This window comes from Copadichromis virginalis, linkage group LG5 (genome assembly GCF_057382275.1).
Source record: "Copadichromis virginalis isolate Kocher_CV1m ecotype Utaka linkage group LG5, C_Virginalis_male_GT1.1, whole genome shotgun sequence".
Lineage (NCBI taxonomy): Eukaryota > Metazoa > Chordata > Actinopteri > Cichliformes > Cichlidae > Copadichromis > Copadichromis virginalis.
This window is the reverse complement of record NC_140622.1, coordinates 29,692,360-29,711,759: the sequence shown is the minus strand read 5'-3', so window position 1 is coordinate 29,711,759 and position 19,400 is coordinate 29,692,360. Positions and strand designations below refer to the sequence as shown.

Sequence of the window (19,400 nt, the reverse complement as noted above, 5' to 3'; positions counted from 1 at the left end):
CACTATGACGACACACTCCGTGAAGCTAACCTGCCCCCTAGCAGGTTTACTACAACTAACCCTGACTGTCTCCGCCCCTTTGTCGGAAACCTGACAGTAGGAAGTGTCGGACATGGCGTGCCACTTCCTTGAAGAGCCAGTAGATCGTGAAGCCCAAATTCTCCGCAGAGCTCTCCGCCGGGAGAGAGTGATCAGAGCGCGTTTGGACATTTTATCATTTCCTGATGATTTTCTGTGCGAACGTTACCGTTTCTCAGCACAATCTATAATTTATTTGGATAACATCCTCAGGCCATATATTACGCATGTGACACATCGCGGACATTCTCTCAGTTCTGTACATATTATTTGTATTGCACTTCGGTTTCTTGCAAACGGGAGCTTTCTGTATAATATTGGTGACGCTGAGCACGTTTCCAAGGCTACCGTCTGTCGGGTAGTCAGGAATGTTACAGTTGCACTGAAACGTCTCCTGCACTCGTTTGTGGTGTTCCCCGGTCATAGACCCACAAGATTCATCAAAGAGGGATGCCACAAAATTGCAGGTATCAGGATGACCAAAACTTAATGTATGATGTGGTGATACTTGGACTACTACTTAAATTGCACATTTATTTTCAGGGTTCCCAGGCGTGATTGGCTGTACAGATGGTACTCACATTCCAATCATTGCTCCTTCAGTAAATGAAGGAGACTATGTGAACAGGAAGTCTTTCCACAGCATTAATGTGCAGGTACATAGTTCCCTGTAGCATGTCAAACTAACAAATTATTTCATTATAGTAATGGATGCTAATTTGTGTTCTCTGCACTGTGAAGATCATATGTGATGCTGCCAACATTATCACAAATGTGGAAGCCAAGTGGCCAGGCTCTGTCCATGACTCACAAATATTCCGTGAATGTACACTGAGCACAAAATTTGGACATGGTGAGTTGAGAATACTTTAAAATATATAAAGACCAATTGCTTCAGGGACATTTGAACTGAAGTGTACCCTTCTGTCTTAGGAGAGTTCACTGGCTACTTGCTTGGTGATAGGGGGTATCCATGTTTACCCTATTTGCTTACCCCTTACCCTGACCCTGAACCGGGCCCACAGCAGCGATATAATCTGGCTAATTGCAGGACAAAAGCCAGAATTGAAATGACTATCGGAATGCTTAAGGCCCGGTTCCAGTGCCTGCAAAGACTCAGGGTCACCCCAGAAAGGGCATGTGACATTATTGTGGCATGTGTGATTCTTCACAACATTGCCACAATTAGAGGAGAACACTGTCCTTCTGAACCAAACATCAGCAGTGATCCAAACCATGAACATCCTGACCCTCCCACGGACATACAAGATGGAAGCGCAGTCAGAGACACCATATGTCACAATCATTTCTTTTGACCCATCACCTCAACATGTTGAAAGAAGAATAAACAGATTTTTTGTTCAACTGGCTTTATTGGTCACCTGTGTTTCCTGTACACAAAGTATTAAAAGATGTAAACCTCATAAAGTGTCTCTGTTGCTTCCTCCTCTGTAACAGCTGTCAATGTTTCTTCATTATTTTCCTGTAGTAAAGAAATAGACAACATTGCTGTTCTACTGTAAACTCATATAATCTGTGGAGTATTACTCACAACTGCATGTTGGTCTGGCTCAACAGGAGGCTGCACCAGATGCAGTACACCATCACCATCAACTGTTAGAATATGAGGTTTATACAGGTCACTTATAACTTACAAGGGACCAAATGGCAATTAACAAACATACCAATCACCTTACACTTCATTGTCATTATGCTCTCAAAGACAACCAAGACTGAGGGAAGGCAAAATCAGTAGGAAAATAACTTCACTACAAAATAATCCATTATGGTAAAGAGTTTATCAAATGAATGAGTAGCACTGCAAAGGTGACTGTGAAGAAAGGATGTATGCACATCATGTATTATTTTGAATTTACCCCCTATGTAGGCACTTGTGTCTTGCGGGGTTACTGACTCAGAGGATGTCCCCGCAGAGATGCCTTCGGCCACAGGGCGCCCACTGTTTTGGCTGAGGGCCAACTGCTCAGCCTCTGTGAGTGGTGGTGGTGGAGGACCCCCACCTGTTTTTCGGGCCTCCGCTTTTTTTCTGTTGGCTATAACGGGTCACATTTGAGCATACAGAGTAAGCAAATATGTACTTGTAATGTGCTCAGATAATTTCAATAAGTGCTTACAGACAGAAAATTAATGTAGCCTCTAACTGCAATTGATTTACATGGGACAAACAGACCAAGCACTATGGCTCATAATACAATTACACCTTACCTGTTTGGACTATATTTTTATATTTCATTTTTACTTGCTGCCAGGAACGTTTGGGGCCTGTTGGGTTGCACCTGCGCTCACATCACAAAATAAAATGTATAAAATAACAAATAAAATAACATATGATAAAATAACGTGTTAAATGGGTGGAAATCCCTCGATCAATGTTTAAATTAACACTCACGCATTGACTCTGTCGGCTATGTTTTGCCATGCATGCTTTTGCAGCTGAGGCTGTGTTACTTTTTTCCGCGGAATTTGCATGTTATCGGCATATGCTGCCATCAGAATTTCGGCCTCAAGCGCTGTGAAATACATTGACCGCGCCTTCTTTCTCTCCGTCTCCATGGTGACTCGCTTAATCTGTGCTCCGCTTATCAGGGCTTTATGTATCCTCGTCCGCGCGCTTGACTTGGGGTTAAAGCAACTCCGCGTTGACTGAACTAATTGTTATCAGCCTTTCTGAAACCGAATATTCCGAGTTGGACAGTTCGGGGTTACTCAACCGTGAGTGTCGTTTTTCACTCTGAGTTTTCCAAACCGGCTTCCTGAAACAGGGCCCTGGTCTAATAAGTCTGGGTTTGAACTGTGAAATTTGAAACATAAGGTCCAATTTTGGTGTGCGCACAACCAGGGGCAGAGCGTGGGGGTGGCTTACTGGGCTTAAGCCCGGGTTGTTTTGTCAGAAGCCCGGGGTCTTTTGGAGTGTAATTTTTTCATAGTTAGATGTCTGGCTGACAACTGTTTAAAACACAAAGTACACACATATTCGAAGCACATAGTGTACACTGTCGGAATTTACGACTGTGCGTGAATCCCCCCTGATATTGGTATGATCCGAGCTCAGGCACTAAGCGACTGAGCGAGAGAGCGGGGCAGCTGCTGCCTGTGAGTGCGCTGTTGGAGAAACGGAGCCAGCCCAGTGTTGCCAACTTAGCGACTTTGTCGCTATATTTAGCGAGTTTTCAGAAAAAAAGACGTGAAAGAGCATATGGCTTTTACTCTCAACAAGCAGCGGGTGCTGTAACGCAGTCAGTTCTTCTTTTACTCTTATGCTGTTTTGTGGATCACAAGGTTTAAAACTACTTATAAACACACGCACACAAAGTAACTCCACCAGAGTGCCTATTTTGGGTCACTTTTGCTGGTCCAATCCCGGGTAAAGGAGCAGGGTTGGAATTGTGACATTAAAAAAACAATAATTGCTAAAAGAAATTTAATTTGTAGTTCTAAATAAACTCTAAATGCATTTAGGACGTTTTTTACTCACTTTATGTCTCTTCCACGATGTTATTTCTCTCTCCAACAACATAGGTTACAATTAGATTAGCATGACCAATTATGCAAATTAGGCGATGATGTCATTTAGCGACTTCTAGCGACTTTTAGGACAACCAATAGCGATTTTCCTTACTGAGGAGTTGGCAACACTGAGCCAGCCATACTAAGGAGAGCTTAAGTTTGACCAGGTACCAAAGCAAATCATTCGTACCGTACAAATAATGTAAATATGACGGTGTATCACGAAAGATTGATATCAAACTGATCACTTGACCAATATTACGTTACTTGCTCTTCAAGTGAATCAACAAATGGCGAAATGAAAAGCCGAACAAATGCTATTTTTTTAGAGAGTCTTAGCTTACGTGTGTTTATTTCATATTTTCAGTTCTTACCCTCCCCGACTAAATCGGTTTCAGTTATGTACTGAAATATAAGAATGGACATTAGAGGCTTCTTTCAAAGAAAAAACTCAGGTAAATGTTATTTTATATATTATGCTTTGTATGTTGTTCAGTATATTTCTATGCAAAACAAGAGGGATTTCAGTACACAGCAGGATATTCACATTTGTGACCAGATATTTACATACACTTTAGGGAGAAAACATAAAATATTTTTACTGTACAACATCAATTTAGAGTAAACTTTTGTTTTAGATAAATATTGAAATATCTTTTGAATTAGTTAAATGTCAGAATAAAGAGAGACAGAGCTGTCTATTTTTTATCACTTTGATCAAATTTAGGAGTACATATACACTAAGTTTATTGTTAATTAATAAGAAAACTCCAGACGATTCCATTCTGAGCTGAAGAAGCTTCTGATTGGTTAGTAGAGTCCATGTGAGTAAATTGGTGGCACAGCTGTGGATGCATATAAGGCAAAACACAGAGCCTGTTTCTTTGAAATGGGAAAATCAAGAGATGTCAACCAAAACACCAGAAAAAGAACTGTGGAGCTCCATAAGTGTGGCTCAATTTTGAATACAATTTGGTGCCATTTGCAATTAAGAAATACAGATAGTTTCTCTCTTTACTCTTAAAGTTAACAAATATGTTTTTATATTTATCAATCTAAAAAAAATAAACATTTAGTCTGATTTGATGTTACAATTAAAAAAGTGTTTTTATCTGAAGAGTTTGTAAATATCTGGTTTCAACTGTATATTTGATGATTGTCAGCACAAAGAGGGAGAGAGAGGAGCAGAGAGGGAGATGCAGAATGAGGAAAGAACAGAGATGGAACAAGAGCAGGTAGACACACATGTTAGTCAAATGGTCGTTTGCCAAAAGTATCACCGTATCATAGGTCCTCATGTATCTCATACCTAGTGTTTCTTTTTAGGTTTGTTATTTTTCAAATTCTACATTTATTAAGTTATGCAGGCTTGTTTGCACAACAAGGCTAAATAATTATATAAACTTTTCTCAATCTAAATATTGTACTTTGACAGAATTAAAAAACAAGTGTAGTGCAGGTCTATGATGATTTTTAGTGCTACTATCATCTAGTTCTGATTCTGGTTCTGTCTTGGTTAAGTCCTCAGTAGTCCTGATTTTGAACTGTTGTAGTCCTGTTTTAATTCCGGATCAGTTCTGGGTCTGGTTGAATTGGGGTTTAGTCCTCGTGTCTTGATGCAGCCCCGACTTTGTTCTGCCTTGCTGCTTAATTAAAAAACTAGTTTAAGGTGTCCTGCATATGTGATATATATATATTTTCCCTATATCAGGGGTGCCCAATCCCGGTCCTCGAGAGCTACCGTCCTGCAGCTTTTAGATGCATCCTTGTTCCCACACACCCGAATCAAATGAATGGCTTGTTATCAGGCCTTTGCCAAACACGATGGCATGCTGAAGAGGTAATCAAACCATTTGATTCAGCTGTGTTGGAGTAGGGATGCATCTAAAAGCTGCAGGATAGTAGCTCTTGAGGACTGGGATTGGGCAGCCCTGCCCTATATGAAGTCATTCTTTTTTTAACAAAACTCAAAACAGAGCCAATTAATCTTTCAGTCATTTCTTTTTAACACTGGGAAAAAAATCACTTTACAGTACTGGTTTTAAACATTGTTTCTCACCCCTTTATTTCATGACAAAACAATGACTCTTGGATAGACTGAAGTTTATTTAACTCCCTTTATTGTCTAATCATCTGACACATGGTACAACATACAAACAAGACAGCAACCTCCACCAATCGTACATTCAATACATGTATCAAAAAAAATTAAGATGACTAGCTAAATAGTAAACAAAATTTGGACAAGAATGAGCCTTTTTAATTTCATGTACTAGTTTTAGGAAATTTGCTGATGGGAAAGTTATGAAATCATACTATAACTTTTAAGAGTTCAGCAATTTTAAAATCCAAAATTCATGTACCATCTGTTTGATTATACTTTGATTGTATAGTCCTACTAGCATAATTTAACCCCAGTTAATGTCAATAGAAATATTAAACCTGACAAAAACAACCTGCAAATCATCAGAGAAGCATCATTCTCAGTCAATGTTTTACAAAATATACCATTTCTTAGTAAAAAAATAAAACACTTGGATGCACACCTATGTCCAAAACAATACAATCAAGGTGAGATGAACTTACAACAGATACTGATACTTCTTTTTAAGAATAAAGACGCTCTTAAAAAAAACTGAATACAGTGGTCCCTCGCTATAACGTGGTTTGCTGATTTATTTTATTTTATTTTTTTAACAGCACATTGACAATGGTCAACAGCCAGGACGCAGAACGCAATCAACCTTGTGCCGTGTTATATAAATTATATGCACTATGCCTGTACAGAATGCGTTCAGCTTGTCAAATTTACACAAATTGTCGATCGCTTAGAGTGTGACTCTGAAGTGCTGTACAGTATGTTTGTAAGTTTTCTCCCCAACAAACACAACAATGCTGACCAAACGTTTGGTACCGTCAAAGTCAATCACGGGTGCCTTAGGTTTCATTATATAATACTGGACTCATTTTTCTACGAAGGTTTGAATTTTGAGAGAGTTTAAACGAGAGAAAAGTGTATAAATGTTCATGCCTGTCTGAGAAAAGTGTATGAAGTGTGCTGTGAGGGGTTTTACAGACTTAAAACATCTATAATAATTGTAAAAAATAAAGTTGGCTACTTCACGGATTTCACCTATCACAGGTTATTTTTAGAACATATCTCCCGCGATAAACGAGGGACCACTGTACTTCAAAATGAGATGGTAGTTAAAATATAATTTTGATGACATATGCTGGATGACATGAATAAAAATATGAACTACACACTGATGTTAGAGGATGGGTTGCTGTAAATTATTGTATTATTGTAACAACAGTTTGTTCATAACTGTCAATAATACTGTGCTAATAATAAACATCAACGTGAAAAATTGGTGAGTCAGTGTTTATTGATCATGCCCATTTCATCTTCATCTTTTTAGTCTTTGGTTATAAAATATATACTTAAATAATATCTTCTTGCTCTGTTAAGGTATCTACTCATTTTTAAGTGCTGTAAGCTCAAATAAATACATTGGGAAGAAAGAAAAATACATTGGAAGTTAGGAATTTACTGGTCCCAGGCTTGGTTTATGCAAACGAATCAGATAAGACAATTACCCATATACCAAAAATGGTGTCTTAATAGATCCTAACCCCAAAGCAATGCTGTCAAAAAATAAAGTGAAAGTAATAAATAAATTAAAATCAAACCAAAAAAAAGTTAGCAGCATACGTTAAGGATCCTGCAGGTGGCTTAAACACATTCTGGAATAAAAATGATCAGACTAGTAACTCACCCCTCCCCCCCAAAATTGCAAGGTTTATTTGGATTAAAACCAGTGCTAAAAACATGTCTTGAAAATACTGCAGGAGAAAAAAAAAATACACTTGTTGAGCATTTCCTTTTTATTTTTTCTCCCAAATTAATTACTTGGGACTTTATTTGCATTCTGACATATTTTCAGCTATCATCTATCACTACATTTCAATCACAGTTTCATTTCTGCATTTTATCTGTGACTTGATTTCTTAGGCCACTGTATGTTGAAACTCTATCAAGTTTAAAGCAGAAAATTAACCAAGATTTGACTAACTTGGACTAGGCTGTGACCAGGTATGGTTCATCTTCAGCACTGATCATCAATCAAAGTAATAATTCTGCACAAAAACAGCATCAAAGCCTCTGTAAACAGGAGGAAAGTTGTAAATGAGAGCTTTGTCCTCCTCATCAGGACTGGGGTAATGATGGTGGTTTTTCATGGCTGGAGGAGAAAAAGGAGGAAAGAAAAGACAACACAAAGTAGTGGAGTAGTTTAATAATACAGCAAAAAGGCTACTCTCTTTATAAAAAGTGCTGAATGACTGTTATGCATCAGCAATGACTTAAACATAAATGAACCATTTGCTGCATTAATTCACAAATTCCAAAATGTCTTACCACAACAAACATCTCAAATTTAATCACCAAGTTAAAAATGTCAGTGTTTTGCTCTGCATCAGAACTACTGTTTCTAGGCAATAACAGTGTTTGTTGAATGTACTTTTTTTTTTTATATTAAAAAAATATATTTTTAAACACACAATATGATCAAATGCAATTTCAGTGATGGGATCTAGAAAATCAAATGATTAAAGTTTTAATTTTGAGAGGTATAAAACAAAATATACTGCTCAAAAAAACAAAACAAAGGACACTTTTTAAAATCAGTATTGCATCAAACTACCGACTACCATTTTTGATTTGCTGCAATGAAATTTCGGACTAGCATGCCGCATCATTTTTCACTTTTTTCTGTGTGAGAATTCACCCGTTTATAAGTTGATAATTTTAATTTCCATCAAACAATGTAACATCCTTTAATTCCTAACACACGCCATATCAGTATAGCTATTAAACATTTTTCCCCTATTGAGATCTGACATGTTTTCAAAGTTTCTTTAATTTTTGCAGCAGTGCATAAAAGTGGCTGTAAATCGTAAACATGTTTGGGGATCCTCTCAAATTAAAGCCAAATGTCTGTGCTTCAGTGTTATCGTGGGATTACCTTGGCCTCCAGTAACACTGTGAGGAATTTTGGAGTCATTTTTAAACAGGATACATCCTTCAATGCAAACATTAAGAAATATGTGGGACTGCTTTCTTCCATTTGCGCAATATCTCTAAAATTAGAAACATCCTATCGCAGAGAAAAACTTGTTCATGCATTTGCTACTTTCAAGCTCGACTACTGTAATTCTTTATTATCAGGATGTCATGAAAACTCCCTGAAAAGCCTTCAGTTAATCAAAATGCTGCAGCGAGAGTACTGACAGGGATTGGCAAGAGAACATATTTCTCTTAGATTGGCTTCTCTTCGCTGGCTCCCTGTTAAAATCCTTCTTCTCACATACAAGGTCTTGTATAATCATGCCCCATCTTATCTTAAAGACCTTATAGTACAATATCCCCCCAGTAAAGCACTTCCCTCTCAGTCTGCAGGCTTACTTATAGTTCCTAGGATATTTAAAAGCAGAATGGGAGGTACAGCCTTCAGCTTTCAGGCCCCTCTTCTGTCTCAACCAGCTCCCAGCTTGAATTTGGGAGATAGACACCCTCTCTACTTTTAAGATTAGGGTTAAAACTTTCTTTTTTGACAACGCTTATAGTTAGCGCTGGATGAGGTGACCCTGAAGCTACCCTTAGTTGTGCTGCAATAAGACCTAGGCTTGATGCACAGAGCATTTCTCCTTCTCTCACCCCTTTTTCATTCACCATGTGTTTATACACCACTCTGCATTTAATTATTAGTTATTATTATTATTCTCTGGCTTTCTTCCAAAGCATGTTTTTTTGTCTTGTCTCCCTCCACTCACCCCCAACGGTGTGGCAGATGACTGAGCCTAGTTCTGCCAGTGGTTTCTTCCTGTTAAAAGGGGAGTTTTTCCTTCCCGCTGTTGCCAAAGTGCTTGCTCATAGGGGGGGTTGTCTGATTGTTAGGTTTCTCTCCATTATTGTCTTTACCTTACAATATTACAGCAAGTTCCTTGGGGAAACTCTAGTTGTGATTTTGTGCTGTATACTTTAAATAAAATTGAATTGAATCAAATCCTGATTATTTCATTTTCAAGTCTACTATAGTGATGTGTAGAGGCCAAATTATTAAAAACAAAATACGTGATTGTCCTAATATCTACAGGCTGGACTTGGATTGGACAGACTTTGTGTTACCTTCAGAAACAAAGAAGCTGGCAGTGTAGAAGCTGGCCCTTACAGCGGAAACAGAATGAATCATTCCTGGCTTATCTACCCACTCAAAAGGACTTTTCTCTGGATGCCATTGCACAGCATAAAATGGGTAATGGTTGGCTGAAAACAAGAGACATTATTAATATTGTTATTTCAAATCATTGTCATCAGCACAAACTTTTAAAAAATAGGTTCATCAACACAAAATATGTCACAGCAAATTTAATTCCAATGTTGTTTCCCTAAAAACAAGTTACGGCAGTGGTTCCCCAGCTTTTTTTGCTAGCTAGGCCCCCCTGTTTTACAAGAATATCTGCCCACCCCACAGCTCTGCGCCCCCCCACTTTGGAAACCACTGAATCATGGAGTGATCAATTATATTTAAAACAAGAAAAATATGAGTGACTGTCATCAGAGAGTTTTCCTGTTGGACTGATCCAAGGTTTCGAGTTGTACAGTGGTGCTGCCATCTGGTGGATAGTTATGCCAAATTTCATGCTGACCTCAAATTCAGATAATTTTTTTTGTGTGTTTAAGACAGCAGAATAGAATCCATTATGTAATGAATGGCATGGAAACTACAGGGTAGTTAATACATGTTACCTTCCATAGTAGAGATGAATTCTTTCTTTCCATCACTGTTAGTGGACAGGATCTTGTAAAACCTCCTGAGTTTGGCATTTCGACTGTAATTCTGTAAATGGAATGGTAAATGATAAATGGATTGGTTCTTATATAGTGCTTTTCTACTCTGAGCACTCAAAGCGCTGTATACAACTTGCCTCATTCACACAACCATTTTTTTTTTAATATCCTTTCTACGCAAGTGCTTTCTATCTAACATTCACATGCATTCATACTTAAGTGAATGCATCAGAGAGCAACTTGGAGTTAGTATCTTGCCCAAGGATATGTGGCACGCAAACTGGAGCAGACGTGGAGGTTAGTAGGTGACCTGCTCTACCACCTGAGGTACAGCCACCCTAAGTGGTTCAAAAACACCAATTATATATTAATAGATGCATTTCATAATAAAATAATGTTTTTTTTATATTTTATCATTCACAATCTACTGTTTGAATATTTTACTGTATACAGTAACCATTTACTTTCTCCCGTTTGGCTACAGCAGGCAATGAGGTGTGTTTAGGGTGACTTTGTTAATTTGAGTTTCGATGAAACTGCCATATACAGGCATTTGTTTCTACACCTTTATTTTGTTTGGGTTTACTGTGATAACCATCATGCAACATGTTTACAATAATACAGTTAAGTTATTTAATTTCACTTAATGTGTGTTAAAATCTAAGTAGTATTATCTTTTATGTTTAAGAAACGGTGATGTTGCTGAATTGCTTTTGTTTGGTTAGTTCTCACGATGATGACGACGCTGAGTGATCCTGTCACTGAACGCTGAATAAATCATCTGTAAACAAGAACTTGTCCGTGTGGTGGCTGACAGGAGCAACAATATCTGTCCACTTTTAGACTTGTTGAAAGACAAATGTGGAGCCTCATTCTGGACCTTCTGCAGACCTTTCATGTGCGTGTTTGCAATTTATTTCTAACAACACCAAAATTTGAGATACAAGCCAATAATTTATTTGGTCAAAAGAAGCGCAATTAGAGCACATGTTCAATCTCCATTTATATAAATTATATGTACAATGTGGAAGATGATAATTTTCTTAACGGCACACATTCATGGAAGAAAAGCTTACATTTCAGCTCCTTTGTTGCTGAGGTGCACTGTCATGTTAGTATGCTAAAGTAGAAAACTAAACATAGTTTATGCTTATGTTTACTTTCCACCCATAAGTACTTCACCAGAAATTTGTAGTAATATCCAATTTCCCTGGGTAATTTTGGACAGTTTTCAGGACAGTTTTCAAAGGTGTTTCAGGTGTTTCTTGGTTTAAGTACGATGGTACTTATGAGACTGTATTTTAAAAGAAACCCCCCCCCCAAAAAAAACAAAAAAACAAAAACAAAAAAAAAAACAGATCCCTTGCAACCTGTTCTACTTCCATTAACAGATTGGTATATAATAAACATTTTAAAAGTTTCAGAAAAAATAAATAAAACAAAAACTTCACCTATGACAGGAAGAAAAGAAAAAAAAGAAGAAGCAGAAATTACCTGCATGGACAGACTCCAACTGTGGAAGTTTGCAGTGATGTTTTCACTAGCCAAAGACCGCAGCAAATCTTTGGGAAAATTCCGGAATAATCGGCTAGATGGGGCCACTAGCGGATGGATACAGATTTGTGTCACAGAGAATGACAAGGAGTATATTTTCATGGAATAAATATATAAAAATATGCTAATTTGAATGACTCTGAAAGAATGTAAGCCAACTTGTATCTAACCTGACAAAATAACCAAATGGAATAACAGAAAGTAACAGAAAAACCTGATGTGAGTGTCAGAGGTAGAGCCACAGCCTTAGTATCAGTAAGCGTGAGGAGGTTTTTGTTGGCAGTCAGGACAGTGAGCTGCTGGAAGCCCTGGCAGGTTCCCCAAATAGGGAAGTAGTCTCCAGCATCATTGCCCTGCAGGACCAAGGAGTAAATAAAGACAAGGTACCAATACATGAAGGCAATGGCCATTATTTTTAAGCCTAAATCTTTAGATAGCTCTAAAGATTTAGATATATAAAAAAATCTCAGGGTCGTCAGTCCTGATAGACAGTTAAACAAATCAAAACCCATACCTTCAGAGCCAAGTTGTAAAAGATCTTGGCAGCTCGACTGAACTGTGACGTCTGAAGATCTACATCTCCACCTGGCAACAACAACCTGAGGAGCCACAATTTAGACAAATAAGCTAGGAGGTGCTTCAATGGAATTGTGTCTACCTTTTCAAATTTGTGTAAAAGCAATAAGTACAATGCCTTCAAGTGTAACTCTTAATATCTCATGTGTTAAAATTACAACCAGTAAGCATATAGAAATGTTAAAGCCAGACATTATAGATACTAGAACAAAGGTCTGAATAACTTCTAACGAAACTGGATGGATGCAACTGATGTGCAGCAGTGAGAAAAAATTTATGGTGTGCAGTTAAATCATGCCTTTTGAACATACAGCTAAGCTTCATATTTCTGTCTATTTCATTAGAATATACTTTTCATTCACCAAATCACATGCCAATAGAAAACGAGTCATTATCATGAAAACTAACTTGAGGTTCAGTGACTGTCAGGTTTGCCAACAACCTGTTCTCTATCATGCTTAGACTCTCTAACCTACATATGATGTGTGTAACAAGGGAAAGATCCCCACAGCGCAGCTGATGTGTGTGTACTTGTTAAGGCACAGCACATGTGGTGGTCTAATAACATGAATTGACATTGTAGCGATTAAAGCACTATGTGCCTGTAGCGTCTTTGGTTAACCTTGAGTGTAATATCTTTCTAAGCGGCCTGGAGTCAGAAAGATATTCTCTCCACTCAGAGAACCTTGGTTACAAGGTAATCAACCAATCTACAACCTAAGCCTTGACCACCCTCTGAAGCTTATGAGCCAATCCAATAACCTATGTTGCTGCAATATAACATAAAGAAAGCTTGCAGTACAAATTAAGTGTAAATAAAGACAATATCTGTTTAAGACCTATGATTACACCTTATTCGAACTACAACAAAATGCGTTCAGTATGAAAGACAACGGTCAACTTACCCGTTTATTGAGTTAAATATCTTGGCGTACTCTTCTTCTGTGCGATTGATTCTGTTAAAAAAAGAAAAAAGAAAAAAAAAGAAAACAAGCAAATGTAAGAAGTAAAATCCTTGCCTATGAAGGAAAATCAAATTAGTTATTAATCACATTTGAGGAACACTACTCTTATGAGACAAGTCATTTTGTCAGGTTTAAAATTATAGATTTAAAAAAAAAAAAAAAACCCACACACACACACACACACACACACACACACACACACACACAAAAAGCAAACCTGAAAAATAAAGAAACGTTAGAGAAGAATCTCCAATCCCAATTCACTCCATAAACATTTGAAGAATTACACATTTTGTTTTCTAGAATTTTGCCTGTACATACCATGATGATAGATTTTAAATTAAATACTCAAGATAAAAACACAACACAGACTTTTTGGCTTAAATGCCTAGGAATTATAGCTATATTTATATATCCTGATCAGGCATAACATTAAGACCAACTGTGTAATTGTGTTGCCCCCCCCTTTTGCTGTCAAAAGAGCCTAGACTCAACGAAGCATGGACTCAACTCCTGAAGGTGTGCTATATCTGGCACCAAGATGTTAGTAACAAGTCCTGTTAAGTCCTGTAAGTTGGAGGCTGGGGCTCCCTGGATTGGATTTGTTTGTCTAGTTTGTCCCACAGCTGCTTTATTGAATTTAGATGTGGGGAATTTGAAGACCCGGTCAGTATCTCAAAGTCATTGTTGTGCTCCTCAAACCATTCCTGAACCATTTTTGTTTCGTGACAGTGCGCATTATCTTGGTGAAAAAGTTAATAGCTATCAGGGAATACAGTTTCCATCAAAGGGTCTACATGGTCTGTAACAATCCAAATTTATTTATAAAGCACTTTAAAATACTTAGCACAGGACCAAAGGGCTGTACAGTAAATAACTTAAACAATGCAATGTTAACAATGCTTAGGTAGTTGGTATGTTCCCAAGTAGCATCCACATGGACCCAAGATTTCCCAGCAGAATATCACCCAAAGCATCACACTGCCTCGGCCAGCTTGTTTAATATGCTTTTGGGCCTTTCGTTGACACGTAAGCGGTATTTTGGATCACTGAAAACTGAGATTCTTAAAAACTCCTGCCAGGGTGGAGTTTTCAAAAAGTCACTTTTTGCATTTATCTGTGGACGAGGAAAACGGAGACTTAGTCACGCAACGTCAAATGTGTGCGCCTTTTTTGACGACATGCTGTGCGCCACATTATTATTTATGTGAGATGCATTTCTACAATGGCAGATAAAGACAAAAATACTGTTGCTGTTACTATCTGTAGTTTTTACAGGCTTACATATACACACGCAATTTTTTGAAACTGCACGTGGACGGGTTTTTATTTAATTTTTTTAACGAAAATGGAAAATCTCTCTTTTTCAAAAATACCCATGTACGGGTGGACGCAGCCTTAAATAACAGAAAACAAAACCATCTTTATGGTGTAATTATTTTACATGTAGTTATTTTTCTTTTTTTAACTGTGTAAGAATATTCAACGTGCCTGTCTGTGCAAAATGAGTTTAAAAACAAACAACTGTGGGATACTGTTTGTCCGTGATTTATACACGGGGAACAATTTGTGGCAGGATCAGCCTGACATTATTTGTATCCCACTGTAACTTTACTGTATAAAGAGCTAACATCTCCAATATTTCAGGAGTAGTTAATCATTACAACAAGTGTTTGTGAACTAAGAATCATGAATGTGGGATACTGTTTGTCCGTGAAACACGGATACCTACCTTGGCACCACCGTTGTGCAGCTGAAGCCAAAGGCAAGATATGCTTCATCATATTTTCTAGTCTTTGGCTTGAAAGGAAGTTGGTTTGGAAGCATATTTGGCGGTGCTTCATCTTCTGCTTTGTGTTTGTGTGGGAACCCTGTCAAAAACCTGTGCATTACACTAGCAGTGTCCAAGCATTCTTTTTTCATTTTTTTTTTATCCATACCATGCCCCCCACTTCGGGAATCACTGCCCTAGCAGGTGCCATAATGAAGAGATAATCAATCTTATTTACTTATGTTAGTGGTCATAATATTATGTCTGATTGGTATGTAGTCTACAACCAAGAGATGCTTTCATAAAAGTAAGTACAGAGTGTTTAAAACATGGTGCAAACCACTGGTTACACCGAAGAACGGAAAGGCCAGGTGAGAAAACATTAAAAAAAAAAAAAAAAAAAAAAAAAAAAAGTTTGGCCATGTTCTGCACTACAATTCTTTAAACAGATATTCTCTCTCTTTGCAAAATATTGCAAAAGCAACCCAGATGTATCATGAGGCAAAAAAACTGGGATACTCTTCAATGACCTGGTCAGTCACCTGTCAGCCCAACAGAGCATACCTTTAAGTTACTGCAGACAAACTCAAGGCAGAGAGAGCCACCAATTCCTCTGACATCGTCTTATTAATCGTTAGCTTACTATGCAAACATGACAAGTGAAATCTCCCGCAGCAAGCTTAAACGTGTGAGAGGTTGATCGCAGAGAATCGCTGAGCTTATGTGAGTGCGTGTGTAAAAGCAGCAGGATATATATTTGACTACGATGACCTGGATGACTGAGAACCTTCACAGACAGATATATATTTTATATATAAGACCAAGAGCCAAATAAGACAGGTCAGGGTGAAGAAGTGACAGCCAAAGAAAAGCTTAACACAAAACGGAGAAGTTATGACAAATCAGACTATAAGGCAAAAAGAAAGTGCAGCTTTATGGTTTCATGGACAAAAGAATTTCTGTGGCTGCGATATGACGAGCTAAATAACCAGGGCTGCACATAAGTGGTCCGCAGGTGCGCATTCGCTGTCAAAATAAAAAACACGCACAAGGGTTAGGGTTAAATTTAAAAACTGTACTTTTGAGTTAAAATATATATTTATAATTTTAATAAATGACAAATTAAAAGGGCATGAACATTTTTTTTGTATCGAAAAAATATCGAACCGTGACACCAAAGTATCGAACCGAACCGTGAATTTCGTGTATCGTTGCACCCCTAAAAAAAAAAAAAAAAAATATATATATATATAGCCTGCTAGCACGCCTGCTAGCACGCGTGCCACTAATACCATAGACACAATAATTAATATTTTGTATTACTTCTACCACCCCATTTAAAGGAATCTTGTCTTTTGGCATAATGTCGTTCGCATTCCAAAGGTACCACCATTTCAATTTTGATTAACAGCTAAGTCATGAACATTCATGATGTGTTATAATCCAAACAAGGTGGAATATCGTTATCAGTAAAAAGAAAAGTATGATGAGGTACTAAACATATGATGTGCACTAAGTGGCATGTGGCTCAAACAGTACTGAGATTATTGCAATGAATTGAGTCAGAGCCAATTTCTTAATCACCCGAAACATTTGTTTTGTACAGACAATTAGTCAGAAAAAAAACACTTATTAAAAAACATATACAATTAAATGACTACTGTGTAAAACAATAAGTTGTCTGGTCGAGTAATGAATTTTCGTTTTGTATGCAAATCATATGTGAATTGTATGAGTGCTTCAAGGGGTGCTGAAAGAGACAGAGTAAATGCATATAAGAAATACACAGCAAACACATAGAGGTCATGAAGGGACCTGATGACCACAGGTTGGTCTTGGTGCACACAAGTATTATTAAGGATAATTTCCTTAAACTCATCTAACTTTCTTACCGAATAGGTACAACCCTGGCCCCAGCAGCCTCTAGGTATTTGACATAGGAGGCAGCTATGTAAGAAGACCCACGAGCAAACTGGTCCCATGGAAGGTTTTCCTGTGCCAACACACCTAGCAAGAACATAAGACACATGATATAGCAGATATTACGAGAAAGAACTCAAACAGTTAAAGTGAAAATGTTGTTTAACCATGGTTAAAGTTAAAAAGTTCACTGAAAAGGACAGATTTAGACAGGACTGTCATACTAAAAATGCCTAAAAAATTAAAATAAAACAACCCACCAAGGAGTCACTTTTCCTAATTTCTTTTCTGTGTACATAGTTGAAAGTGAACAAAGTAACAAATTTTGCATAGTATGATTTTTCATTCTGGGCTATCCTTTTTAAAAGAACACACTTTGAGTATTGTAAAATTAGATTAATATGGCCTTTATCAAAAACAACCAATTCAGTTACTAATGAAGTGAGATAATCTAATGAGTAAGCAGAACAATACTATTAAACTATAAATTAAAAGAAGAAAAGAGAGAAGCTAAGGGGTGGAAGTGAAAGCAGTGGGAGCAGCAGTCAACAGTTCGTTGAGACCTCAAATTCATTTCTTTTTGGGCACAGATATTCAAATGCCCCTGTGAACGCCAGCTGTTGGTTATCTTCTTTATCTGAACATCGCTCAAATTTATCTGTGAATCGTGATATGATTTTATTCTTTCAAATGTAGCCAAAGCTGAAGTTATTGTTAGACTTAAAATCTTGTGTCTATCCAGCTACTTCCTCTAATTGAAATCTCAGTTGAATTGGATTTAGCAATGAAACAGGTTGGGTGCATTACAGCAAAATTAGGTTCTCCGGCAAAGTGCAACATTAAAACTTGTTGATCCAATACATAGCATAGCCTCAATTAAAGGACAGGTCAAAAATACGTCCCAAGTGGGGTTAAAAGCAATAGGTTAAATATAATCTATTTTCTTATCGTTATTGATAGCATTAACACCATTAAACTTAAGAATGAACAACATATAATGCACTGATTTTTTCCCCAAATATTGGACCATGGCAATAAACACAAAGCAGACATCTTGAGAAGACAACCAAAAGTCTATGATCAAAAACATAATATCTCAATATAACAGCGCGTAAACCAATCCACAGGGAAGACATCCCCTTCCTCACTCACCCCCCAATCCGTGTAACACACCTTTTCTCGAACGTTCCAGACGAGAATTACATAAGACCCTTCAACTATCCACGTGTATAAACGACTTCTACGGGGACCAGTACTTACTAAATACAACCGTTCATGTGACCAAATCTTACCGATAATTGGTCGGTAATTGAGCTGCTGGCGGGTTCTTCCTACAGCACACAGAGCGGGTGAGAACCAGAGGCAGGCGGTCAGCACCGCGAAGATTGCTGCAGCTGTTCGAGGCATTCAAAACACCGCGCACAATTCCTAAAACAAAACCGCTGGAGGGGGCAATCAATGTCAGCTGGATTGCAGGCTGGAAATGAAAGATTACAAAAGTTTGTTGCTGTTTTGCCTGTTAAAATAACAAACAGCTGACAAAAAGGTTAAAGCGTTCATTAAAATGAGCAAAATTACAATGAAGCAATCCCAGAAATGATGCCGTCCTCCGGGTGCTGATGCTGTGCTCCAGGAGGTCGTCCGGCTTCTCTCGCAGTCCTCCTACTTTCCTCGGTCTGTATTCTGAGGTGTTCCGACTATCAAGTCAGTCACGTGTGGCACTCGCCTGCAAAAAGCAACGTCATCCTGAGTAGCCTCCTCCTTTCTGGTGCGTCCCCATTAAAAAGACAGAGATAGCGCGATCAGACGGCATCGTCAGACTCCTCCTCTACACAGGTACAGCTAAATACTGGGCGTTTGGGTTTTAACAAAGAGAAACACTGAGCATGTATGAGTCAGCTAAGACAAAATAGATTGCAGAATAACAGAGATGATTATAATTAAATGCAAAGTCGCCCGAAAGCATGTGGAAGTGTGACCCACAATGCAATTCCAGAAAAAAGGCAGAGGAAAACGTTTGGGAGAAATAATAAGAGTTATAATAATAATAATAATAATAAGAAGAAGAAGAATGATAATAATAATAATATCCCCAAAGTTTGATTCTGTTCATCTGGATGCAGCGTTTTCAGTGGGAGAAACGTTTCGTCACTCA

At 37.8% G+C, this 19,400-nt stretch overlaps 1 protein-coding gene across 3 annotated transcripts; it reads right to left on the bottom strand.

The window, feature by feature from the left end:
- Positions 1-5,698: 5,698 nt before the first annotated feature.
- LOC146710023 (gamma-glutamyl hydrolase) lies at positions 5,699-19,024 on the bottom strand. 3 transcript variants are annotated; one of them, XM_085457260.1, is made up of 10 exons: positions 18,824-19,024; positions 18,538-18,722; positions 17,218-17,332; positions 13,495-13,545; positions 12,528-12,612; positions 12,228-12,366; positions 11,954-12,060; positions 10,418-10,508; positions 9,797-9,934; positions 5,699-7,850 (listed from the first exon to the last, which is right to left on the bottom strand). In XM_085457260.1, exons 2-10 carry the CDS (start codon positions 18,650-18,652, stop codon positions 7,729-7,731), a joined length of 963 nt encoding a protein of 320 aa, XP_085313386.1. In that variant the 5' UTR covers positions 18,653-18,722; positions 18,824-19,024; the 3' UTR covers positions 5,699-7,728. The 3 variants fall into 3 exon arrangements, with proteins under 3 accessions (XP_085313386.1, XP_085313389.1, XP_085313388.1); XM_085457263.1 differs by having other exon boundaries at positions 18,538-18,687; XM_085457262.1 differs by lacking the exon at positions 18,824-19,024 and having other exon boundaries at positions 18,538-18,817.
- Positions 19,025-19,400: the final 376 nt, after the last annotated feature.

What these genes read in the sequence shown, in the direction of transcription:
- LOC146710023 (XM_085457260.1), bottom strand. Translation starts at nt 18,652, where the DNA reads ATGCCTCGAACAGCTGCAGCAATCTTCGCGGTGCTGACCGCCTGCCTC. An exon ending in ACCTCTGACACTCACATCAG is followed by an intron (nt 12,061 to 12,227) that starts GTTTTTCTGTTA and finishes TCCATCCGCTAG; the next exon opens with TGGCCCCATCTAGCCGATTA. An exon ending in GTTGGAGTCTGTCCATGCAG is followed by an intron (nt 10,509 to 11,953) that starts GTAATTTCTGCT and finishes TTCCATTTACAG; the next exon opens with AATTACAGTCGAAATGCCAA.